This window comes from Argentina silus, assembly GCF_951799395.1.
Source record: "Argentina silus genome assembly, chromosome: 17".
Taxonomy (NCBI): domain Eukaryota; kingdom Metazoa; phylum Chordata; class Actinopteri; order Argentiniformes; family Argentinidae; genus Argentina; species Argentina silus.
In genome coordinates this window covers 7,941,228-7,968,578 of record NC_139671.1, presented here as the reverse complement: position 1 = coordinate 7,968,578, position 27,351 = coordinate 7,941,228, and the positions used below count along the sequence as shown (strand labels likewise).

Genomic DNA, 27,351 nt, shown 5'->3' with positions numbered 1-27,351 from the left:
TTTCCAAGTTGAGAAAAGTTTTATGAACAACAACAGCAACATAATAGATAATGTTAACATAACATAATATACATACAGTCTATATATACATACATAAGCATGCACACGCGCAGACACACGCAGACACACACACACACAGACACACACACACTGCAGTTCTCAGAGTTAAAGCAGCCGCTGGCTAGTTGCAGGGGTGGCCTGTGTCAGGTTGTAGTTGAATCCTGTCCGCACCCTGATTGGCTGGAGTCCTGGGTTTGTGCCCTGATGCAAGGTTTCCTGGTTGTCATTTCCTAGAAAACACCAAAACACAATAGAGAAGCCTTAGAATGGAATAGACCCGGGTCCCCTTACACAACACTAGAGAGGCATCATATATCAATGCTAATATATTCCAATTCCATCTTATTCTACCATCTGAGTTTTATTTCAGATGACAAATACCCCCTCATCAAGATTAACTAATTTGCATCCCTGGGGCTGGAGGAAATTGCCTCGCCATTGGTTTGTTTCCATAGGTTACCATATGGGTAGGGACCAATGTGGGCTCATGTTTGAGGTAAACATTTACAAAAATAATGGTCCAAAACTGACTTCATAAAACAAAACCAGCCAAAGAAAAATAGGGGATGGATTACTTCCATACCTATTGACGTCATCAGAGGTATTTTTATAACATGTATTTGTTTTGCTATAATCCATAACCATTCCTCTAGGGGAAAGGGTCCAGTAGCACAGGCCAGCTACAGATCACACACAGCTGTACATTTGTGTGACCGTGGAACACGTATAATGAAATGTGCATAGCTGGCAAAATGAGCATTAAACTTGTCAAAAGTGTGCAGTTTAGACATGAGAAGTGATTTAAGGAGCTATGCTACAGTAACCTATGCACCTGTCTCCATCACGTCCCCAGACACTGGGGAAGTAACACTGAACCACAACTCAGTAATCATGAGACGTGCTTGAGGTTTAGGCCATTAACACTGTATGTATATACTGGCAGACCGCATTGCTAACATGAAAGATGGTAGGGGCCCAGACAATGGCCCTGGAGAGTGCCCCCTATCTGCAGGACAGTGGCATGCAGAAACAATTCAAACTGAAAGTTGGCTGTTTGTGGCCTAGTGCTTCTACTTCTACTCATCCCAGTGCCCCAATATTGGGGGTGAAAAGAAAGAACTGATTTGTTGGGAAGAAGAGAAAGAATCAGGTAAGAGGTCCATTATGAGAGAGAAGAGAAGAACCGGAGTGAGGTTCCCGCTTCCGGAGAGATCTATTTACTTTGTCCACCGCATGAGTTTTCCATGACATCATCACCACCACATGCCCCTTAGTTCAGTCTCAAGAATCTGACCCGTAGTTCTCCATCAAAACAGTGTGCTCTGACCCCCTGAGCTCCAACCCCTGGGCCCTCAGAAACAAATACACACACAGCCTAAGATAAGCAAACAATAAACACAGACAAATCCAGTCTGGCGTTCCCCACATGCCGTTGAGCAGTCCTGCGTGCTTCCCTCCTCCATTTTTCACCCCACTTTCAAACAAGGCAGTCAGAGAGCAGCAGAGCACCAGAGCAGCAGAGCAGCTGGGGGAGGAAGTGGCCTATTCACCAGCTTTGTGCTAAACGCTCATGTGAAATTAATGTTCCGTTTCACTGCCTCTCTCTGCTGCATAGCTTGTTATTACTACCACACAGCCAGAGCCACACCATCACAGCTCAAATGAGCTCTCAGTAGATTTTAACGCAGCCACACTTTTTAAAGAACTAGCCCACCATGAGTCAGAATTATAGTTATGGTTATGGAGGATTTTGTTTATAACAGACGTTCCCTTCAGATCCATAAAAAGCTAAACAAAAGTAAATGAGTTAGGCCTTCCCTTACCCAAGAGAAAAACAAGTCTACGGTAAACATGTTGTCCCCCACGAATGATGTATCACCCCTCCTTTTGTGAATTATTCAAAACATATGTTTTGTGGATTAATGACAAAGAGAAAAAAAAACAATTCATTATTTTTTTCTTTTGGTGGAAATTAAAATGTGACATTAATTTATTGACCATGTCAAGGTAGGAGTAATATAACTAATGCAATGAGGGGCTGTAAATATGTACCACATTTACTAACTATAACTCAAACCGGACAGGAGATATGCTTGTTCAAAGTTTGGAATTTCAGCTGTTACTTATCGCATCCCCCTTGGGCCAATCAATATCATTTTGGAAATGCTGGGTCTCTATGGCAAGACACATCATTCGCCCAAGTTTCGTGCAAATTGTCCCAGCGGTGTCTGAGATATCGTGTGTGACATACGAACATGCGAACGTGTGGAGACAGATTTCATCGTGGGGGGACGACAACACTGATGGAGAAAGACAGATCCTCTCTTTTCCTCCACAGGGCTCTGAGTAGAAGCAGAGATGGAGTATTAGGAGTAAAGAGTGAGCCATTCATTGTGCTGAGATGAGAGATGGTGTGTGTGTGTGTGTGTGTGTGTGGGTGACGGAGGGGGCGTGGGGGGTTTGGAGATGAGCGATAGGGAGCGCAGGGGTCCATGTCAACGATACGGGACGGGGAACTGAAGCCTACGTCTGTCCGAGGGGCTCCTGTATCTGGGCTCGTCCACCCCTTCCTTTGATTTATGGCCCTCAGACGGAGACAGCGGGGATTGGGGAAGGAGATAAAGGCTGTCTTGAAATGAACACCTTGGTGAAACTCGCCGCTGTATAAAGTAACACAGGGGGCCCTCCTGCTGGAGCACAGCCAAGCCCACCGCCCACCGCCCCACTGACCAGCCCTGCACAGCCTATTACCAGGGGATAAGGACCTTACCATGGGATCTGTGGGTTACAGTAGGGGAGGAGAGGGACTTTACTATGGGGCCTGGGGGGCTAGGGGTTACAGTAGGGAAGAGGGACTTTACTATGGGGCCTGGGGGGCTAGGGGTTACAGTAGGGAAGGAGAGGGACCTTACCATGGGCCCTGGGGGGCTAGGGGTTACAGTAGGGGAGGAGAGGGACCTTACCATGGGCCCTGGGGGGCTAGGGGTTACAGTAGGGGAGAGGAACTTTACCACGGGGCCTGGGATAACAGTAGGGGAGAGGGACTTTACCATGGGGCCTGGGGTAACAGCAGGGGAGGAGAGTGACTTTACCATGGGGCCTACAGGGTTACAGTAGAGAAGGCCACAGCGAGGGGGCCAACAACACCCCCACATCGACACTGGCCCACTGCTGAGCCCAGGGTCTGTTTGAAGTCTTACATAATAGTCCTAATTAGCCCTCCTCTCACAGGCCCGGGCCCAACACAAACCTCACCAATAATCAAATCAAACTGTTTAATTACAGAGGGGCTATTACCAGTCGGCACGCAGTTCAACTTCTCAGCACCCTAGTCATGGGAGCTTGGCCCTGCACAGCTAACGGCAGCTAAGGGCTTCCAGATCCAGGCCCTGATTGCTAATAATGAGTCAGTGTGTGCTTGTTGTATCCCAGAGACTGGGCTGCGCTGCTCTGCTCTGCGGTCCTCGCTCCCCCGTTTCCCCCCGCGGCCCGCTGGAAACATTGAGTCAGCCAAGGCCTTTTGTTTCATGTTTATCTATGCGCCTCTAATGGGAGGCCTTGGACACGCTGGGTACAGAGGAACACTGGCGCTGCGCTCCTGCTGTCTGGGCTACTAATAAGCCCCCTTTGCTCCTTCTCGAGCCCAGCGAAAAAATAGGCCATCTTTAGAAAAACCTGTCGCCATATTTCTCCCCCCGCCCCCCTCCTCGCCACCGGATGTCACGTTGAATCGGTGGTGTTGTGGCTCGCCAGGCAGGTTGGCCGGCCGGCAGAGCGTAAACAAAGCCTTCACATGGTCTTTACTGTACTGTACGAGGCCGCTGATGTTACGTTCGTATGCCAGCGCTGCTGAAGGTCACTAGTCACTGTAGTGTAACTGGGGCTCATCTGATCCAAATGAGTTCATCTGATCAAGGCCAGAATGACACAGCGCTGATTCATAAATGCTCCATTTCCTAAGCCCCAAACACTGTGTGCCTTAATATGGAGAGAACAAAAGTGGTTACATAACCCCCCCCCCCCACACACACACACACACACACACACACACACACACACACACACACACACACACACACACCCCACCCCTTATATAACCAAAGCATTGGAGACATCACCAATATGGTTTTGTTTGACAGTTGAGTGAGTTTGTGCAAAGACATTCAACTTCTAAACTTGAGACACATTTTGAAACTTTAAACTTTCCATTCTGTCTTGCCCATGAACGGCGGATGACTCGAACCATAACAAGCGCGTGGTGCCCCACAATAACCCCCTTCTCGTGACAGCACAGGAGAGGTTGCAGGATTTAAGCAGTATTCCTTATACATTCGTTTTTCAACTGGGCCCTGGTCCAGGTGTGACTCATATACACGGAGTAGGTGGCACATTTATTTTTATTTTACTGTGTGTGGTTATTAGTTTAGGCATGTGATGCCCTTGGCTGCCAGGGGAACAGTGTGTGCTGGGAGGGTGGAGGGTGGAGGGTGGAGGGTGGAGGGCTGCTGCAGCTGTGATAGTGTAAGTCGTTTAGGCCTGTATTTAAAATGGGGGGGATTGTGGGGGTTTTCTTTCACACATGGGTTTTCACACTCACACTGAAACACACGCATAGCTGTAGTGTATACAAATTCATATGGAGAGGGAGTGTGCGCTCGGGCACAGGGAGATACTGACAAAACGTCTCAACACCTGCATATGGCATAAACCTTCGAGAGGGAGAAGGTTCTTTCCTCCAGGAATGACTGAGGAGGGAAATAGGGCCCTCTGTGTTTATATTAAACCAGTATGCTCTGTTTATACACACACACACACACACACACACACACACACACACACACACACACACACACACACACACACACACACACACACACACACACACACACACACGATGGCTGTGTGGAGGGAATACTGAGCAGCAGCTGGAGAGCCGTCGTCGGGAGGAGTACTAGCCTAGCTACAGAGGCACGACAGAGGAGAAACAAGTCATTCACACACGACGTAAACCTACTGAGGTCTCACACCAGAGTAAACCTAGTCTCACACCAGAGTCACAACCTAGTCTCACACCAGAGTAAACCTAGTCTCACACCAGAGTCACAACCTAGTCTCACACCAGAGTAAACCTAGTCTCACACCAGAGTCACAACCTAGTCTCACACCAGAGTAAACCTAGTCTCACACCAGAGTCACAACCTAGTCTCACACCAGAGTAAACCTAGTCTCACACCAGAGTCACAACCTAGTCTCACACCAGAGTAAACCTAGTCTCACACCAGAGTCACAACCTAGTCTCACACCAGAGTAAACCTAGTCTCACACCAGAGTCACAACCTAGTCTCACACCAGAGTCACAACCTAGTCTCACACCAGAGTAAACCTAGTCTCACACCAGAGTCACAACCTAGTCTCACACCAGAGTAAACCTAGTCTCACACCAGAGTAAACCTAGTCTCACACCAGAGTCACAACCTAGTCTCACACCAGAGTAAACCTAGTCTCACACCAGAGTAAACCTAGTCTCACACCAGAGTCACACTGAATGAACAGCATGTGAGAGGTCACACACCCTCACCATAAAACACTCACACTGTAACCACCAAGTATCAACAACACACTCGCCGTAAGCAAGGCAGTAGCTGGTCTAGCTGGTCTCAGCGTCTCGCACTGCACTCTTGGTTGGACTCTCATACCATAGGTATGACTATCACCATAGGTATGACTATCACCATAGGTATGACTATTACCATAGGTATGACTATCACCATAGGTATGACTATCACCATAGGTATGACTATTACCATAGGTATGACTATCACCATAGGTATGACTATCACCATAGGTATGACTATCACCATAGGTATGACTATCGCTCAGCCTCCCACTGCAGACATTCCCCACTCTCTCCATATACTCTGACAACTTTTCGTTCAGTGCTTTTTTTTTTTATGACCCCCCCCCCCCACCCCACACACACACACACACACACACACACACACACACACACACACACACACACACACACACCCTATTTCTGCTAGTAAAGTCTGAGCTATTCTTCCTCTCTCTCTCTCTCTCTCTCTCTCTTAGAGTGGATGCAGGCTACTCTAGGGTAGGAAAGTCCAGCAGATTCTGTACACTGCTAGGGGGGGTCAAAAAAAGATTTTCTTTCGCTTTTCATTTCCCGTCACCCTATTTTCTTTTCTCCCCAGATAGATTCTTTCTCAATATGCAAGCAACCCTGGCCGTTTCAAACCCCTTCAAGGAAATTAAAGAAAAAGAAAAAGAAAGTCTTGGAAATATGATCTTCTGAAGTGTGAGGAGAGGAGGAAAAATGATAGAGGGCTTAGATGAGAGGAAGAGGGGTGGGGGGGGTGGGTGGGGTGGGGGGGTCTGTGTTCCCAAAAAATACGAGTATGGAAGTGAAACAGAGAGGAAGAAGGGAGAGAAGAGGGAGAGAGCGAGATTGAGAGAGGAGGAAAGGAATAAAAAGGAGAGAGAGAGAGAGAACGAGTGAGTGAATGAGTGAGTGAGTGAGAGAGACAGGAGGGGGCATTTCTTTACAAGAGCAGGGAGAACAAAGAGGTCTTTGTGTGCAGTGCTGAGACAGTGAAGTGGAGCCAGGGCTTAGGGAGTGTTTAACAGTGTACACTGACTGCATTCCTGCAATGTGATTACGAGCCGCTTTTAATTTATTCTCCTCCAGGAAACAGACTTAACTCTTCCCTGCCCTCCCCTCTCTCTCTCTCTCTCTCTCTCTCTCCTCCCTTTATCGCTTATGTATCTCTCTTCTCCCTGACTTGTTTCTGTCCCTCTCCCCCTTTTCTGTCCACAGCGTTAGGCTGTAAGATCTCGTAAACGAACATTTGTGTTTCATATTCAACTCTTGACTACACATACCACATGCTATATGTAACTCTGCAGCACTAAATATGCAACAGCTGGGTTGCATTAGCATTCGCATGAGGGCTCAATTCTAATGGCTCGTACAGTTTTAGAGTCACAGAACTCGTATCACAGGGGCCAAACAACCGATTAAAACTGGGAGAGAGACTAATCTTATGTATTCCTTGTAAACAACATTGGAGCGCAGAGATTAAATAGCTCACAACAGTGGGCAAGTGTTCCATGTGGTCGATGAACCTAAAAAAACAAGCAGAAAGACTGAGGGTCCTTTTGACCCAATGGAGTGGAGGAGACTTCCTGTTGAAGATGAAGTCACCAAAGTGAGAGAAAGGCATACGTTACTGTACATGAGCACAGCCAACCTCTCTCTAACCTCACTTACTCACATTCTAGCACACACACACACACACATACACACACGCACATACACACACACAGACACACACACTCACTCTATACTATAAGTCCGGAAATGGGATCTAAAAGACATGTATACAAATCTTCTCTTATTACCTATAATCCCACGAAGAGGCCACACTGGCAGCAGACTTCCTGACAGCCATCTCTGCATAACTAGAGGCATGAGGAGGAGGCCATTCATCAATACAAAGAAGACACTGCTTATGGAACTGGGAACGCAGGTGCTTGAGACTGCTCCCTTGTGTGCATGCACACATGTATGTGTGTGTGTGTGTGTGTGTGTGTGCGCATGTGTGCGTGCGTGTGTGTGTGTGTGTATGCGTGTGTGTGTGTATGCGTGCGCGTGCGTGTGTGTGTGTGTGTGTGTGTGTATGCGTGTGTGTGTGTGTGTGTATGCGTGCGCGTGTGTGTGTGTGTGTGCGTGTGCGTGTGCGTGTGCGTGTGCGTGTGTGTGTGTGCGTGTGTGTGTGTGTGTGTGTGTGTGTGTGCGCGTGATGCGATAAGAAAAGCTAGTGGGCCTAAAAACCTTTCACTTACTTACGCATATAAAATAAACAATTGAATGTCTGGACGTTGATCTCGTTTCCTACGACTGTTTACTTTGGTCTCTGCTAAGTACTCTCTGCTAAGGTGTGTGTGTGAGGAGCGGGTGTTGTTTTAGCACGGCCCAGGGATACAGTCAATTGTTCATTCAACTATTTCCTAGTGCCACTTTCCAGGAGCTACAGTACTGCACACGGCTACAGTGTATCAGCCCGTGACTGGATGCCACGGAGGGAGACATTTCTGGGTTACCCAGTTCTAGGTCTTCCCCCCCAAATCCAGGGACCTTAAACCAAGAAACGAAAGAGGTGGTTAACACAACGTGGACCTCATGAGAAGGAGAACAGAATCTGTCGAAGGAAGCGAAAGTATTTTCAGAGAGGGATTTGTGCTCAGATATCTAGCTTCGTTTCCCCTATGCTCCTGCTCGTAATGTCTCGTAATTGGTCGGTACTGTCCTCGGGCAGGATCTTCTTTTCAGAGCTCTTCCCAGAACCCCCTTTTATTCACCTTCCAGTGTTCCGCGGTGACTCTGCAGAATGAGGTGATGTGTAGAATGTGACAGAGATTAGGTTGTAATCTCTGCGGTGGTTGCCTTCTCTTTGTGACTCCCTGTCCCAGGTTCAGACACGGCCGACCACACACAGAGAGAGAGAGAGAGTCTGGAACCTCCAAACCCCAAACTCTTTCTTCTCTAGTCTCAATGCCCTCAACACTAACCCAGGGAGACAGGGGGAGAGAGAGGGAGAGAGAGAGAGAGAGAGAGAGAGAGAGAGAGTGTGTGAGAGAGAGCAGTGGTGTGTGGGCTAACCGTCACCTCGAACCACAATCATCGTGGAGAGGGTATTCTCTCGATGGCGCCTTCCAGTAGCCCTCTGACCAACTGCACTGTCACCACCCAGCTGTTGAGCATGAAAAGAGAGCGGTTGGGGAAGAGGGGGGGGGGGGGGGGGGGGGGGGTGGGCGACGGAGAGAGGGCAAGTGAAAGTTGGCCTGAATTAAATCCCTTCTCAAAGGGATCAAAGCTGGGGTTGGCAATTTAATTCCAAGAGGATATTGGTGTTCCCATAGGCTTCCCCTGTTTCCTGCTCCCCCCGGCCCCCGTAAAGCCCCCCCCCCCCCCCCTCGCTCTCCCTCCCCACGCTGCCCCCGCGATCAGTGCAGAGTCTTAAGTTGTGTAGACCCGAACAGGGGCACCATTATTCCCCTCTCTCCCGCTCAGCTCCTGCATCTACCTCCAGTGTTAACTCTGACACACAGTGGATCCGCGCGGGTGACGCGGCCAAGAGACCTCTCTCTGGTTTGGTTTTGCAGGAGCGAGGGGCGCAAAAACAGGACCAGCTTCTTCATAGCCACCAGGGGGGGTCACGAGGTCACTTGACACTATCCAGGTCTCAGGTGCCCCTCAAGAGTAGAGGTGAGGTGAGGTTCTGGGAAATGGAGACTGGGATTCCCAGCAGCAGTGACAAAAAACAGCGGAGGAGGATGTTCCCATGACAGGTCCCGGCAGAGCCCTTGAACATCTCACCGCAGCGGCCCCCCTCTCTTAAGGAAATCAATGACATAATGCATCAGACGCTGAACTGAAGAGCAAACGCTGTGGAAGTTCAAGGGGGGGGGGGGGGGCGGTAGTGCCATTGTGCTGCATCTTTCCTCCCCATTACGTTTTAATAGTCCCCGCTCGTTCCCTCCCTGTGAGGCTGACAGTGGAAATAGGAAGTTCTGCATGTCGACCTGTGAGAGAGGGGAGACGGGGGGAGGAGGAGGAGGAGGGGGGGGGCGTGGGGCGGCAGGGGTGGCGTGGGGGCCCCGCCAGACCCCAGAGGATGTGGCCCAGCGGCGGTGTGTGGGAACAGGCCTGTGTGTCAGCTGTCAGGGCTTGAAAGGTCAGGCCGCAGGAGCACACAGGGCAGCACTGTGTGGCAGGCTAGGGAGGGAAAGAGGGAGAGAGAGAGGGAGGGAAAAATAGTGTGTCGGTGTGTGTGTCGGTGTGTGTGTGTGTGTGTGTGTGTGTGTGTGTGTGTGTGTGTGTGACTGAAAGTGAGTAAGGGAAGGGAAGGGAGAGAGAGAGAGAGACAGAGAGAGAAAAAGAAAGAGACACAGCTAATCCCAGTGAACAGCTGCTGTCTGGAGCACATCAGGAACAGCCACATGATTACATCTCTGTGACAGACCCCCACTACTAAAAGGTTAATGAATAAGGCCACAGAGATGACAGGGAGGAACTACAGTATCGGCTATCGTGAAGGACAGCTAAGGCACCATCATCCGCAGGCAGGTACACTGTGTGACTCAGACTGCAACGACAAACAACAAGCTGACGTCTGGCGCCAATGCTGGGTCTCCAAAGAGGGGAGCAGGACTGCGGTAGGCTCTGCGGACAGGGATTGTTGGCAGGGATGTGCTCCTTCTAAATCATGGTCGATGGTGGACCACACACACGAGAAGCCAGGTCAGAGAGGCTGACCGCTTATCCATCCTGACTCAATCTTCAGTTAACCTTAAAAATCCTGTGCTGGAAAGACTTTTTCCTGACCGGGGTTTAACCCACAGATCCAGGGGAGTGGGTTCACGACCCAGACACACTAAAGCCTCCCTGTGGGTGTGAGGTGAAGTTGCAGAGCCTTGTCTGTCTGGCTGTCTGGCTGTCTGGCTGTCTGGCTGTCTGGCTGTCTGGCTGGCTGTCTGGCTGTCTGGCTGGCTGTCTGGCTGTCTGTCTGTGTGGCTGGCCAACCTGACATGGGATCTAATGAGGCCTAACACGTCCTCTGTGTGTGTGCCGAACCCTGAGAAGCCCTAGTCTAAACATCTAGCAGAGCCTCTGTGACATGTCACAAAAGGCTCAAAGGGACAATGGCGGCTTGAGGTCAATCTTAATCGCTCCGTGTCTTCCCACGCTGAAATAAAGAAGCACAACTGACATACCTGCTCATACCGTGTGTCCGTCATGGTTTACCAGTAATAACCACTAAGTACAAGGCTGATAATAACATAGACTTTTCAGCAAATGACAGAGAGAGTATGCCAGAATGCTCATGTTTCACTTTTCTCAGACAGAACAAATATGTAAACAGTGTATTTCTATGTAAGCTGATCAGGATGGGCCTGTCTGCTGCTGCTGACACACCAGAGGACAATGGCGTCCACAGTCAGACAAACAGCACTCAATATTCTGTATCATCAAACCATGCCTCCCATTCTAAACAGAGGATATCAACCCAAAGGCATCGGATATCAAACTCAAGAGATTAAAATATCTTGGATTCCATCCCGACATTCCGGAGGCTTTTTACATGTGTTCAGCAGTTGCTTGGCAACTTTAATGAAAAGCAGAACAGACTGAACCGCAAGAAATGAAAGAGGACGACTGGAGGGAGGGAGGGGGGTGGGATCAAGAGAAAAGAAAGATGAAACTAAAAACCTCACAAAACAATCCTTTGGGGCCGTAACTTCATTACCATTGATCAATTGAGTCATGACAGAGTGGCAGAGTCAGAGGGGCATAGCAGGAAACTCACATCTCTACACCACCGCGAGTCTTGCCAAACAAACTCAAACAGTGTCATGTTGCCCAACCCGACCAGACTCACGGCCCTGATGTTGCAACCTGCCGCCCTCTCCATCTCCTCCCAGTCGATGCAGACACTAAACCAGGTGTCTGATGGGCAATATAACGATAAAAGTCAAGGGTTTACGACCCGTCGTAAAAAATAAAAATAAAAAAAGGATTGGTCCCTATGACCCCCCCCCCCCCTCCTCCACCATCATCTGAGGGCGTTATGGTGGCTGGGCTAACTATGCTAATATGAAAGCAGAGATGGGAGAGGAGAGGACTGGAGGAGAGGACAGGAGGAGAGGACAGGAGGAGAGGACAGGAGGAGAGGACAGGAGGAGAGGACAGGAGGAGAGGAGAGGACTGGAGGAGAGGACTGGAGGAGAGGACAGGAGGAGAGGAGAGGACTGGAGGAGAGGACTGGAGGAGAGACCAGGAGGAGAGGACTGGAGGAGAGGACAGGAGGAGAGGACAGGAGGAGAGGACAGGAGGAGAGGACTGGAGGAGAGGACAGGAGGAGAGGAGAGGACTGGAGGAGAGGACTGGAGGAGAGACCAGGAGGAGAGGACTGGAGGAGAGGACAGGAGGAGAGGACTGGAGGAGAGGACAGGAGGAGAGGACAGGAGGAGAGGACTGGAGGAGAGACCAGGAGGAGAGACCAGGAGGAGAGGACAGGAGGAGAGGACTGGAGGAGAGGACAGGAGGAGAGGACAGGAGGAGAGGACTGGAGGAGAGGACAGGAGGAGAGGACTGGAGGAGAGGACAGTGCCCCCAGAGTGAGAGACCAGGGCCTTCTCTCATGTCTCTTAGTAGGAGAGACTGATCCCTGTGACGTTACCAGATCACCCAGTACACACTGTATAGTACATCCACTGGGGACCACTCTGGTTACATGGCCTCACATGTTCTCCCCCCCCCCCCCCCCCTCCCCTCTCCCAACAGACAACATGTACATTAAATAACACTCGGGAGGTGAACAAAACAAAAAAACTGCCTATAAACCTTCCATTCTCACTGTGGCGACGAGCCTCCAACAATAGGCTACCATGGTGTTTTGTACGAGAAGATTACACGTGTGGGAATCAGAGAAGCATGGTCGGGTCTCAGGCGTCCTGAAAGGATAGGGGTCTGTGTGTGTGTGTGTGTGTGTACTCTTTAATCCCTACCCTCAGGGCCGGATGGTGAACCTGAATACATCTCCATGTCAGGGACGCTTAGGCAAATCCGATCATGTGGATGTCCTGTCCACACGGACAGACATGGATCAAATAGTCCGTCAGTTCTTTCCTACCAACCATCGAAGATTCCTACCGAAGCAAACGACGCAAACCCAAACCATCTCAAGACTAAAGGCCCTACTGACACTGGAATACCAGAACAGCGCAGTAAGCGATGAGGTGAACACACTTACAAGTGTTTGTCTTCTCAATGAAATGAAATGAAAACAACAAGAAGTTGGAGACTGTTTGTGAGTGTTTCCAGCTGAGTTGGGGGTTTGCGTCTCAGGGACTGGGACTGCTCAGGCCCCTTTCTGTGCCAGTACAGGGTTGGTGACCACATGGAATGGCACATTGAGATAGGGGCCCATAAGCCTTATTACAGTTGTGCAGTGACAGCACTTTTTCCCCCCTGTGTGCACTGCCAGGTTGGCTACTCCAGGCAGGCCCATAAATAATCCTGAAGGCAATAACAATAAGTGAATTCCCAGGCATGCAGGATCTTGTGAAGGTGCTTTCTCTCTCTGTCTTTCCTATCGTACCCACCCACCCAACCCCCCCTCCTTTCCTTTCCTTTCCTTTTCTCTCTCTCTCTTTCTTTCTTCCTTCCTTTTCTCTCTCTCTCTGCTACCTGACATTATCTGGTTTTCCTCTCTCTGTACAGAGAAGTCCTTTTCACATCATCAGGGGCCTTAGAGGATTGGGAGATCCCCCACAAACCACCCCACCTGTAACTCCACTCCATCAACTTTAAAACAAACAGAGAGAGTTACTCCAGCAGCAGCAATGCCTGAAATATCAATAACAATATCTTACCTACACAGGTATGTTTACTGTGTATGTCTGTTAACTTTATTAGTGAGTAGACCCCCCCCCCCTGCTAATAATGGCGGTCTATTTGTTGTGCCTCCAAACCCCTGATGCGCTGTATCACTCCTCTGCCTGCGTCGTTTCCCCAGATGTGGTTGTGACTGGGAGTGTTTGGTCTCTGTGACATCTGACAGGCTGATGAGACTAGCGACCATCTGCATCAGCGGCTCTGTGCCTCTCTGTCTCTGGCAGGTCTGTCCCAACCCCGGTCACGAAACGTCTCCTGACAAAGCGAAGGAGGGGGTGGGGTGGGTGTGTGTGTGTGGAGGGGGGGGGGGGGGGGGGGGGGGTTACGTAATGCCCAGGGATAGCTAGTGCTGCTCCTAATGAAAGCAACGTGCGATGGATGGAATGGTAATGAGATCATTTAATGAGACGCAAGCAGGGGAGCCAACCCTCCGCTGGCTCAGGGTGTCACATTTAACGTTCACACGCCAGTTGTCATGGTTTTGGAGGGGCAGATGCTCTTTCTTTTTTTTCTTTTTTTTCCCTCACGCACACTTTCCCCTGCTTGTGTAACCATGTTATACTTAAGAGAAGTAAAAGAAGAAAAAAAAAAAAGCACTTGGCAGGTTCATGAATAGGGAGAAAGAAAAGTTGGTCGAAGTTCAAATCTGCTCAATATGTGCAGAGTTGAAGGTTGGGACGACAGCGTTATGGTTTCATCGTTGTATAATCCATCACTCGCCATTATTGCCATCAGTGGAGGATCTCTATTATCGAGAACGGCAAATCATCAAAAATGGCAACGTCTCAACACGCATGGCAATTTCCTTCTTTTTTTCTCTAAGCAGCTTTCCCAAATCGTGGTGGTGAATATCTGAATAGCTAAGCGGGGTCAGGGGTCAGTTGTGTGTGTCAGCTATTCTGTGTGCATCAAGGGGACCTGTTGTTGGCATGGCGATGAGGGGGCGAAAGAGCGAGCACTGAGGGTGAGTTTGTACCACCCGCATCATAAAGCCAATCAAAGCCCTTATGCATTCAGGGGAGAAAACCCCATTCTGGTGGAAGAGCTCTATTTGGAGCTGGCAGGAAGCGCTCGCCACACATCAAAGACCTACTTGTGAGGAGAAGCCCAGATTAACACGAGCCATTCACTGCTAGGAGCGGCAGAGGAGGAGAGGAGAACCTTTCAAAGCCGTACTGGATAACAAGAGAGTATACTAGCCCCCTCTTTCTCTCTCCATCTCTCAGTGACACGCTCACACACAGAGACAATGTTCACTTACATTCACTAATTGATGAGGTGAAAGTTTGTTGCATTGCATGTCTGCAATGCTGAATTTACTAATTTCTCATGACTAAGCATGGAAAAAACTATGTTAAACTGTAAACTGTAACCCCCTTTCCCCAAAAAACAATCATATTGCATTTCCTATAAAAAAAAACTTTTGTGGTGTCTGGAACCCACACTGATCAACAGGGGCCTAAGGGGAGTCGGTAAACCAAATGATTCAGTCTAACCAACACTGACAGAGAGGCAGTTGGGTGCACAGGTTAAACAGGTTATGGCTCCAATTCGACAGAACCCCTCCAAACCACAGATACACATGAACCCGAATGCCCCCCCCCCCCCCCCCCCCCCCCGTGCTTCCAGAGCCCAACCATCACCGTGTTCCAATAAAAAAAATGTCAGGTTTCTAGAGTTCAACTAAAAACAGCGGTGTCTTATTGAGAGCAGCTTTTTTTTTTTTTAAGGGCACATCTTTCCTGGGGGGATTATGGTTTATGCAGTGTTTAGATACTACAGATGGAGGGAGGCAGGTGGGGGTCAGAGGCTCCTCTTTCACTCTCTTCCTGTCTCCAGTTCACTGAATGTACCGGAATATTCAGCAGGCTTTCCGTTCCGAGAAAGAGCTCCAAGGTGATATTTCCATATGGAGATGTGGCCTGAAAACCTGCTCTTGCCTAAAATCAGTCATACTTTATGAAAATAAAACACTGACAGGCTATATTCTCCCATTAGACTGCATACCGGGCTGGACTATGGGTTTACATACAGGACATTGGGTGAGAGGGTGAAATCAACCGACAAAAGGACCGGTATGAAATCTCATATGCCCAATCATAATCTGGCTGAAAGGTGAACCTCTGCTGTGAGGGGCCAGAACATCTGCATGGACAGCTGCTGTATTCTGTGGTGCTGCTGACCGTGACCACTATGGAAGCACCCGGGAACAGACTGTCCACTCACCCTCCAGACGGATACCCTCCTTCTGCACCGTGTAGTTCAACACTGCAAACGGAGCCACAGGTGACTTAGCGATCACTATCTGTAAAAACAAGAGACAAGAGGAGAGAGAGAGAGAGAAAGAGAGAAAGAGAAAGGGGGAAAGAGGAGGGTGGGTTGTCAAGACACATTCTCTTCCATGGGAGAAACACCTGAGTGAGAAATGTTACGCATCACGGAGAGTGTAATCTCGACACCACACTCGAACTGGAGAGACACTCTGGAACTCTCAGACGGGGCGCGCTTGAGTGTCACGGCTATTGTCACGCAGTGCGAAAGTCAGGCACCATCAAGCGAAACACGAGAGCCACATGGCTCAAGGCCAACGGGAGAGGAGGGGTGTAAGGTTACCAAAGCCGCCCCTAGTCAGCCAAGTATTTGCGTCAAGCCACTTGAAAATGCCAACGCGCCCAGATCAGTGCCTTTGTCACCCGGCACAGATACTGTGGTATGGAGGTGTGATGTTGCATCGCCTGGCTGTGTTCTAAGTCAAAGCCAGGCATTTTGTTGGCACCGTCGAAACCCAAAGTAGGAACTAATTGAGGCGAAAACATGATGGTTGGGGGTTCCTGCATAAACTGCTGCAAACGGTGCAGAAATTAATGAGTGTCCTTCATGTGAGTCAGTGCTTTGGAAGCTTGTTCAATCACAGCAGAAAAATGCTGTTATGAAATCAACGTCAAAACAAGGAAGTGAAAATGACTTTAGCGTGTGTTTTTCTTCATTTTGCTTGAGAGACACGTTGGTGGGTTGACAGAGAAGTCATTATTGCCAAATTGTATCTGTGATCTTTGGCTGCACTGCTTGTCATTCTTTACTTACAGTCCCAGTGTTCCCAGTGTGTTTCATTGTCTTAAGGTTCGCTATGGGGCCAAACCTCAGATTTGCAAAAGTAAAGAAAACAACCCCAATGCCATCTAATGGGTTTGCTTTCTTGAGGTGCAGTTCAAATTTGAGCATTTATCTCCACTTATGGCTAACCAGCTACAGATGTCTGCTGTTACTTTATTTTAAGTTAAAAATAAAACCTGAGTGCTATTTCACTGTGGATTAGATTACCTGTGGTCGGTAATCAGTCGTTTTCGCTAACCCACTTGAATTAGTCCAGTGTGAATAATGCAGTCTCAGTGATTTTCCCAGGCATGCAGGGCTCTGGAAGCCACAGAGACCAGTCCACCATGTTTGCTAAACCGCTGCAACCACAATAACATGTCATTACATCTGACAGAGACATGTGTCCCTGCATAGACCCTCTCATGTTTTTTTCCTAATGAGTTAAATCTATCGGAAATGGTGGTGGATCCGTCTGGAGGTCACTGTTCTGGGTTCAGCCAGAACAGACAGACAGACAGACAGACAGACAGACAGACAGACAGACAGACAGAGACAGACAGACAATAGGACACACAGTGTTAGTGAACCCGGGCAGGGACCAGGCATAGCTGAAGCCTCAATGGACCAGCAGTTGTGGACCGCTGCTTTCCTTTCACACTGTTTTTCTTTGGAGGGGATTTGGCTCTTAAAAATAAAAACAGAGCCTTCGGGCCTCGGAGGCTTTTCCGAATTGCTGTGGAATGCACCCGCAGCTCTGGGCCGTGCAGGATGAGCCTGGAGGGAGAGTAGGGGGTCTGGGGTGTGCAGGATGAGCCTGGAGGGAGAGTAGGGGGTCTGGGGTGTGCAGGATGAGCCTGGAGGGAGAGTAGGGGGTCTGGGGTGTGCAGGATGAGACTGGAGGGAGAGTAGGGGGTCTGGGGTGTGCAGGATGAGCCTGGAGGGAGAGTAGGGGGCGGGGGGGGGGGGGGGGGTGGGGGTCTGTCCACATTGTGTTTCCCCCCAATAGATAAATTCAGCCTGGTCATATTTCAGTGGGTTATCGTGTCTCTGTGAAAGTCTGGTAAGACAGTTCTGTACAAAATCACAGAGAGGGGAAGACACAGCTCCTTTCCCATCGTTAGTCTCCATAGTGTAGAGCTTTAAAATCATCATCATTCTCTCTAAAACCATAACTCACCTGTCTCTGGTGTGCGTCTACATACTGGACGATGAGGCGGGTGTTGACGGTATGACTCCACGTGTTCCCAAGAGCTGCCGTGACCAACCCAGAACCCCCCACATCGGATCCTGCAACACACACATCAGGACAGAGTGCAACACACACACATCAGGACAGAGTGCAACACACACACATCAGGACATCGAGAGGGTAACTCTGAACAGTAAACTACCACTGAGAAGATGAGTCATTTGGATTTATAGCTGAATAACTTTCATTCAATTTATTTTCATATCTATTTATTTAATACTGGAAATATACACTCACCGAACACTTTATTAGGAACACTATATTAGGAACACTATACTAATACGGGGTAGGGCCTCCCTTTGCTCTTAAAACAGCTTCAATTCTTTGTGGCATTGATTGCACAAGATGTTGGATGATGATGAATTGCGTGATGACATGATTGCATCACGCAATTCCTGCAGATTTTTCAGGTGCACTTTCAAGCTGTGAATCTCCCGTTCTACCACATCCCAAAGGTGTTCTATTGGATTCAGATGACTGGTGACTGGGAAGGCCACTGAAGAACACTGAACTCATTGTCATGTTCACGAAACCAGTTTGAGACGACTTTTTCTTTTTGACATGGTGCATTATCCTGCTGTAAGTAGCCATTAGAAGATGGGTAAATTGTGGCCATGAAGGGATGCACATGGTCAGCAACAATACTCAAATAGGCTGTGGCATTCAACCGATGATTGATTGTTACTAGCGGGCCCAAAGTGTGCCAAGAAAACATTCCCCACACCATTACACCACCTCCACCATGAGAAGGTGTACAGGTGTTCCTAGTAAAATGCTTGTGAGTGTAGACATGGCACTAAAATTGGTGTAGACATGGCACTTGTTTTAACAACATGCTAAAACAATTCATGTCATTTAGGAATATTCATTAACTTGCACTATGAATCATGAGGTTACCACTTCCCACATTGTCTGAGCAAATTGTTTACAACAATCAACAAGTGGATGATCTCATTGTCGTCTCTGCCACAGGCACATATTGTCTACTGAAAAACTGCTGTCTCATGAGCAAATACACAACCTACTGTAACCCTTAAAAGGGTTCAAAGTCGCCAAAAAACAACGACTGTACGTCTGAATTACAGGTACCTCAGACTTTAATGACCTCTAAGCAGAACACGGCCCCGACAGCGCCTGGTTCTGTTATCATCGCTGCTTTTGTGTGACCATGAGTCCTCCTACTCCCATGACACCAATAAACCTTGGTTGGAGTGCTAATTCTGTCTGCTGAAGGATGGGACCTGGCGGGTGCATTTCAGGCTGCCTGCCTGCCTGCCTGCCTGCCTGCCTGCCTGCTTGCTTGCCTGCCTCCCTGCTTGCCTGCCTGCCTGCCCTTTCTTCCTTGATGTTTTTTCCATGGAGTAAGCAGGGATTCTGCTCACAAGTGTCATATCAGCAACTCTCACTTCCTCAAAACATTTCCTGTGGAAACGTGTGTACAGAAAATAGGCCTACCATGTGACGGAAGTGCCCCAGGACCACAGAGAGAGCTGACTGATTTTAATATAACAATAGAACATATGGAATATAGAACTATGGAAAGAGATACACTACGACCACTAGTACAGACAACAATTGAAAATATGACTGGAAGAAAGCGTGGTCCTGAATTCAAATTATGAATACATCTTCATACTGCTAACCATAAGTATTCTTTCACTAACAGAATCAGTGTGTAGAACTGGCCCAGAGTTTCCTGAGTTTCTGAGCTGAAGGCAAAGAGAAGGCCAGAGGGACTTAGAGTCAGACTAAACAAACTCCATGTGCGCTGCAGACTTTTGCACAGCTCCCTGGAGGATGGGGTGCTATCAGCCTTCTCCTTCTCCCTCTGCCTGTAGGCCTCCAACACAAACACAAGACCCCCATCCCACCCCCACCCCCACCTCCCTTCAAACCTCCACTGATTCACACAGACAGCCCAAACTTTTTCCCACAACTGGACCGACAAGGGAGCAGATTATGATAATGTAGGAGGCTCAAATACACTCCAGTGTTTACTGAATGATTTGACCCTGGTGGATAGCTCCCTGATGTCGCAGTAAGTCCAAGTCCAACGAATGAGCATCAAATAACAACAACAGCAATGAGGGAAATGTCCCTCCTCATATTAACAACAGAGTGAAGCCCTTGTCCACCACTTAATGGGGTATTTTACTCAAAACCTTTTTTTCTCTCTCTCACACACGCACAAAAACAAAATGTCTTAATGGTAGCCTTGTGAGACAGAGAGCATACTGAATTCCCTCTGTTTGTAAAAAGAGATCATATGGATGATAGTGAACTCTTTGGGGAAAAAAAAAAAAATGCCAATAAACAAGACCATTTGAGATCCACTCCCTCCCCCCCTCGTCCCCTTGTCTTCTCAACTCTCTCCCTGCCCCTCGGTCAACTTTGCTCTAATAATTGTTTCTCACAATCTGTTTCCCTCTCGTTCTTTTTATTTTTTTTGCTCCTCTGTTTTTTCCCTTCGCCTTCAGGCCCTACTGAATCCTGGGTCTAGTAGCCTGAGAGCCATGTACTGTGTACCCAACCTTGAGGGTAAGACTTGGGAGATGATTAGGGGACTGGGGAGGAGGAGGAGGAGGAAAATCCAATCATGCAGATAAAGCGGTATGAGAGCATGGAAAAGTGTCTCAGTGTGTGAGCACACAGTGGCTCTCTTATCTGAGACGCGCGCGGAGGAGCAGGAGCAGGGGCTTGGATCACTGCAGCCTCTGTCACACACAGTCAATGAAGGAGCCCTGCTTGTGACAAAGAGAGGCTGTCCACTGGGCCCATAGCAGCTCTCCAACTGCCCCTCTCACTCCGTATGTGACCCTAGAGAGAGCAGGGGGGGGAGGGGGAAGGGGGGGGGGGGGGGCTCTAACCACACCGGAAGGTTCCGTTTAGCTTCTGTTGATGCTATTTTGATTTACATCCTCCTACAAACACCCCCCACGCAGGCAGGCAGGCACACACATATACACACACACACACACACATACAGACAAGGGGTAGTGACCATTCCATGAACCTATTGTACTGCTCGTTATGTTGGTATAAATCTAGTTTCAGCGACAAAAATGTTCCTCTTGAGCAAACTAATAGGATGCAGTCACGTACAAGTTAGAATGGCAGACATGAATCCCGCTTACAAAAACAGAATCCCAATTTTAGGGCTACAAGTACTATAAACCCAGAGAAGTATGACTAATAGACTAGCCTCCAAATCACAACAGTGAACAAAACAAACAGCCCCTCTGAGGTCAATTATACACTTCTTTTTACAGCCCACTATGCACACAAAGAGCTCCTCACGAAGCTGATTGTTTACTACCCATACCTCCATGCTTTCTAGATTTACAACATTTCTTTGTGACTCTGGCTTGAGTGTGGCTAAATGAACACTTGTCAAAGTGTTTCTCTCTCTACCATTATACGACGGGGACTAATGTCAGCCGTAACGAGGCTTTTGGCTTTCCGAGTAAACACTCGCGCTTAAGAGTTTGACGGGGGGGGGGGGGGGGGGGGTATTTGTTTTTTATGTCCTGCCTTGGGCATCGCCTGTCCTCAGCTCCCAGGCGGAACTGTTGGCAGCAGCGACTCTTGGCACTGGGCTAGCTATTGAGTTTTCATAAAATGAGGTCACAGGGAGCTTCAGTTGGACAACTGCAGTTTCAGTAGATTACACACAGAGCGGGACGAGCCTCAAAGACATCTAGTGTCCTTCAGCCACCGCCACATCAGCGAAGACAGCTGGGATACTGTATGGCGCCCAACACAGCGCACTCTGCTTACTGTACAGTGAATCTGGCGACGGCGATCAACCGCTTACAGAGGATCAAAGCATCTACCGCAGATGTGATCGTGACGACGAGTCTTTTCTTTTCTTTTTTTCAGTCGTTAAACCGTAGCCTATGGGTTAACGATTAACCCTCTTATTACAACGCGCTTTCGAGACTATAAAATGTGATAGAATGAGGTCATAAGCATAACAACACAGTATCTAATCTCTAAGTCTGATAGGTCAGTCTCTCCCCATAGCCGTTGTGTCCCGAGCCCTGACTCTGATAGGAGGGTGTTTGAGCTCTGCTCAGGTGTGCAGGTCCAGTCCAGTAGTCCAGCACATCTCTGCCCTCATCAACAGGCACCAGAGGAGGACACCTGAGGCCCACCTGAGTGGCGCTGGCGAAGGTTGGCTGGTCTCAGAACAGGCAGAAACCAGACTCCCCCCCCCCCCACCCATCCCCCCCCTCCCCCTCAGATAGGGGACAGAGGGCCTTTTCAAGGCCTCGCCCATCACGCGCCGCGATCACCGCCCCATCTCAGGAGCCACCTTCACTGGGAGAAACCCAGAGACACGACAGCTGACATTTTACAGGAAACCCGAGACGCTGGGGATCTCTGCTGAAAGCAGCGCGGAGGACAAAAGGGAGAAAAAGAGGGAGCCGTAGAGAAAGGGACGGTGGCGGGGTAGGAGTACAGAGCAGAGCGAGGGAGATGTGAATCTGATTACATGAGCAGAGGGGGTGAATCGGATACACCTTATTGTATTGTTGAACTCTCCCCCTCAACCCCTCTGTCCCAGGACAGAGACACACGGAGAGAGAGAGAGAGAGAGAGAGGGAGAGAGAGAGAGAGACACAGAGAGAGCGAGAAAGAGAAAGAGAGCGAGAGAGCATTTCCTCGGGGGGGAAACACTGTATTTAATGAGAGGGGAGTTAGCAGAGAGAGGGAGAGAGTACAGTTACAGGTCAATGCCATGTGTCTATTAGATAACACAAAAAAAACAACCGTATCCCTTTACTCAAAGCCTAGGCCTCAACATAATGTTGCCCCAACATTCACCGGTCCAACTACTCCACGGGGACACACTGATACATCCCCACATACAAGGGTTTATATGGAGAGGGAGAGGGAAAGAGGGGGACATTGAAAAAGGATACAGGATACAGGTCATAGTGCAGCTGTCTTACCAAAAGGCTGGCTTTTTAAACTGATGGTTTACAGCGCGGGGGTCAGACCAATCACAGTGACCGGTCCATCCAGCAGCACTGTGGGTGTTCCAGAAGGTCACACGCCAGAGAGACAAACATCACTAGTGCATCATCATCACATCAGAGCCGGATGTGTGGAATTCAATGTCTCTGTCTACATACAGTACAGCACAACTGAGCGGGTTTGTGTTACACAGGCCAGAGGTACAGTTAAGATATTTGGTCAGCTAACATGGGAGGCTAAGGCTGGTCTGTTCCCTTGCATTACGCTGCAGCTCTCTCACCTTGATCGCCCACATGCGTCGTGATCTGGTTGGTCAAGACCACCTGGGGAGGAGGGGAAAGAAGGAGCATGGAGATCAGAGAAGTTCAACAAAGTGCTGTAGCCGTTTGCCAAGCTAATATTATTCACATCGTTTTAAAAAAAATAATATATATATACACACTGTGAACCCGGTTAGTCCTTGAGTGAAATCATTCATTTGTCTATGTTTTTACACTGTCTCTCTAACAGAGAAATGTCCATCCAAACAGGCTGACTCAAGGCTGGTCATAGTAGGGGAGAGGTCAACATTTAGACTGTGGGTGGTACATTTGTATTCAAACCAACCAAGCCTCAGATAAATGTATTCTTTATTTCATCTGGTCTGACACAGCAGAACGGTGAAATGATCAGCGCTGGCCTCACAAAGTAGCCCTTGAGTGAAGAACAGACGGCCTTGAAGAAATGTACAGCACAGGCTGTGATCAAACTGTTGCCAATACAACATACTCCATCAAAAAAAAAGAGATGGGACCTCCTTCACACGAGTTGGAAATGTAGCACACAATGGTCTCTCCGGGCTCTCGGACCAGACTGAGAAAGCTACATTGGGCTACGTGAGCCAGCTGCGGCTGACAGAAGTCTTAAGTCCGTAAGTAAACAAAAAAAAGGCTCCAATAATAAACTCATGTTTGGGCAAGCAGTGAGCTCTCTGGTGTTGTGAAACTGCAACACAAAAGGAATAGCAAAGTCAAACCAGGAAACCCTGCTTTAGTTCAGGCTCCTTTGACATGTGAGGATGATAACGATCCCGTGACAGTAATGGTGTGATAAATTATCCGTGTCAGATGGTGCCAACGCATACCGACCTTGATGATTAGATCTACAACAACATCAACTAAATGAATGCAGTCGTCTCAAGAAATGGGACATGGAACAAGTCTCGGTGAACCGGTATGACCTTGTGACTTGTGCGCAGGTAAGCTGTCCTGACGTGGTGTGTTTTTAGGGCATTTCTGCTTTATTGGGGTGGAGACAGTAGAGATTGACAGGAAGGATGGGAGAGAGAGAGGAGGGGTGACATGCAAGATAGGTCGAGGGTCGGAATCGAACCAGGAACCTTGCCATTACGTGGTAAGAGCATCAGCGTACTACGCCACTAAGCGCCCCCCCGAGACACTCTTCTCTGACTAACAGGCCAGTATATGACTATAAGGCTGACATTTGACCACATGAGACGAGGCCCAACATGTCCCACAGAAAACACATCCAGTAAACTCTCCGCTGTACCACAATCATCCACAGCCTCTGAAATGTGGCATCAGCGTCTACATATAAACAAAGACTAGTAAACTTAACAGCCCTGTTGGTTTGGCCCAGAGTGCTGCAGTAATATTAAAAGTCTTAATTCATCTTATTATGTTAGCCTTATAAAAGTTATAAGTGAGACCACCACCGCAAGATAACCTCAGTGTGGTTTCTTGTCAGGGCATATTTTAGCTGATTTGCTCTGTCAAGTACAGACAGGTATTTATGCAAATTTCTTAAAGTGATCAGTGAACACAAGAATCACGTTGCTACAGTATGTGATCGTCGGTATGACCTATGACCTGTACTACCATAGGACATTCTTTGAACAACCGCTTCCACACCTTACTGACAGTAACAGTCAGTGCATTCTCTACTTTTCTAAGTATAAGCAGTCCATCAAAATGATACATGGATATTCTTTAGAGCTCCTGCCACAGCTGTGAGAAACGCCACCTGTCAACCTCTGGCTGTTGGATTCCTGCCTCACTAGGGGAAATGGATGTTGCACTGATACATCTTCCCATGGGATTTAGGAGGAAACCCTGAATCATATGGGCCTGACAGCTGAGGGTTGACAGCAGATTTAATCTAGCTCTTTAGAGGAAAGTTGTGTTTCTGCCCTGATTTCTCTGCACAGTACTAATAGGCCAGCTAGACCTAGGTTAGCAGTACAGAAATCTAATCCCCTCCATATAGTTCCAACTGAAGCTCTCTCCTGCCCTCTAGTGCTAAATTGTATTATTGATGCGAGTGAGATTGCACTGGGGCGAGGGATTGTGTACATGGCCTACTTTATGGGATAATCCTGACATCTAGTGGCTGAAAAGCAGCTCTTGACCCTCTCAAGAGTATTGTCTCTCTGTATCGATACACACACACACACACACACACACACACACACACACACACACACACACACACACACACACACACACACACACACAACACACAACACACAACACACACACAACACACAACACACAACACAACACACACACACAACACACACACACAACACACACTCACAGGCATATGGAACTCCTGAGCCAGGTATTTGAGGGTGGCAGCCTCCTGGTCCAGAAGCTTGCTGCGGTGATTAAGATTTCCAGGAAGTGTTGTGTCAAACTCCTTCCGCACCACTGAGGCAACCGAGTCCAGAATCAGTAGACCAGCCCGGGTAGTGATGATGTCCTCCTCCAGCCTCTCCAGTCTACACAGAACCAAAGAGATTGTCAAAATATCAACCAGATTAACAACAGATTAGGTCGGACAACAGCATCACAAAGCGTTTCACAGGCCAGTACACATGGAGGAGAGAATTCAACAACAGCGCAGAGAGACTGACAGCAATCTACCTGTCCAGGACATCATGACACGTGAGCTCTCGAAAGAGATGAACGCGCCCCGCCATTTCAGAAACTCGCTCTTTTGAACAGAAGTAGTCTGGAAACCTGCTCTGTGCAATCTCCACTAACCTGGATCAGGGAGGAGCAGAGCACAGCACAGCAGAGCAGCACTTAGTGAAGGTTGCATTAAGAAGGGTTTTGGGTACAGGTCGGTAGAGAAAGGGATGAAACATTGTAAAGTCTTAGTCAATCACCTCTCCGCTGAGAAAGCAGACTCTGTGTCTATGAAGATGACTCCACTGTCGAGGCCGCCCATGCTCCTGGGTAGAGTGGCCAGCACGCTGAGCATCATACACAGCTGGCTCTTCCCACACCCCGAGGGGCCTGTCACCTGAAAGAGGATTAGGGGGAGGGTTTGTGTGATCCATACTCTCTCTTCTTCATATCACCATATTCTATCATCACAATGAAAACGATCATCATCAGTTGCTGTGTCATCAAACTCTGTGGGGTAACCTCTGTAAGCGTCCCCCGTGGTAGACCACCCTGGAGCAGTCTGTCCAGAGCAGGAAGAGATGTGGAGAAACACAGGTCGGCCCTTTGCTTCCACAGCTCCAAGGCCTGGAAGAACAATGTGACATGGAATATTTTCCTAAAGAGTTGTCGCGTCACGATTGATGAGAATTGCATCATTGGCATTTCGTGTCATACATGCAGCAAAGAAAAAACCTTGTACACTGTATGAGTTTAACATGACATATGTTTAAGTTAAAAGCTTGACTTTTTAGCTGACTATGGCTGACTGCTTTGTGGTTCCTCTGTGGCTCAGTTGGTAGAGCATGGCATTAACAACGCTAAGGTTGTGGGTTTGATTCCCGCTGGGACCATATATACTGAGAAATGTATGCACTCACTGCAATGTAAGTCGTTTTGGATAAAAGCGTCAGCTAAATAGCATATATTATTATACAGTGCATTTTTACTTACTGTGACCATTGCGGGGGCGCAGGCCTTACTGACAGATTGCAGCAACATCAACGCCTTTTCGTAACTTTGACCCGCCAGGCGCATCACCTCCAGAGGTGTGAGGGACAGCAGATCCTGTTGACAGGGGTTGCACATTTAGGTCCGGGGGCTGCACATTTAAGACAGTTAAATATAACATGCGCTATAGCTACCTATGGAAGATAGTAGGTAGTTCATCTCAAATTAAATGTTTCTTATCTTGCAATGCAGGAACTTTACAGTACCAAAACTTCTACCTTACCTGACAAGTTTCGATTTGGTGGCGCTTGAGTAGTTCGCATACTTCGTGAGACACACCTGTCCTTCGAAGCTTTTTACTTGCCATATTAGGCCAAGCTAGCCAGTGTTACAAGAGAATATAACCATAGAAGGGCTGGGGTGTTACTGACAGTGATAACAAATTGCCGTGTTGCTCGTGCTAGGCTAGCTAGCTAAGTAGCTCAGAGTGAGTGAGTTACATTAGCTAACTTGGCCGCACATGCCACACTGCTCAAAATAGTCTCTCTTGCAGGTACTGCTGTTCAGAGTTTAGTGGCGTTGAGTTT

General features: G+C 48.5%; 1 protein-coding gene across 2 annotated transcripts; it reads right to left on the bottom strand.

Moving 5' to 3' along the window:
• On the bottom strand, window positions 1-27,351 carry rad51b (RAD51 paralog B). 2 transcript variants are annotated; one of them, XM_083689100.1, is made up of 10 exons: window positions 27,048-27,351; window positions 26,768-26,881; window positions 26,297-26,401; window positions 26,035-26,171; window positions 25,790-25,909; window positions 25,461-25,644; window positions 23,146-23,188; window positions 17,814-17,923; window positions 15,767-15,845; window positions 1-290 (listed from the first exon to the last, which is right to left on the bottom strand). In XM_083689100.1, exons 1-10 carry the CDS (start codon window positions 27,129-27,131, stop codon window positions 166-168), a joined length of 1,101 nt encoding a protein of 366 aa, XP_083545226.1. In that variant the 5' UTR covers window positions 27,132-27,351; the 3' UTR covers window positions 1-165. The 2 variants fall into 2 exon arrangements, with proteins under 2 accessions (XP_083545226.1, XP_083545227.1); XM_083689101.1 differs by lacking the exon at window positions 15,767-15,845.

What these genes read in the sequence shown, in the direction of transcription:
- rad51b (XM_083689100.1), bottom strand. Translation starts at nt 27,131, where the DNA reads ATGGCAAGTAAAAAGCTTCGAAGGACAGGTGTGTCTCACGAAGTATGC. An exon ending in ACCAAATCGAAACTTGTCAG is followed by an intron (nt 26,882 to 27,047) that starts GTAAGGTAGAAG and finishes CCCTGTCAACAG; the next exon opens with GATCTGCTGTCCCTCACACC. An exon ending in GACGCATGTGGGCGATCAAG is followed by an intron (nt 17,924 to 23,145) that starts GTGAGAGAGCTG and finishes TGTGTGTTGCAG; the next exon opens with GATCCGATGTGGGGGGTTCT.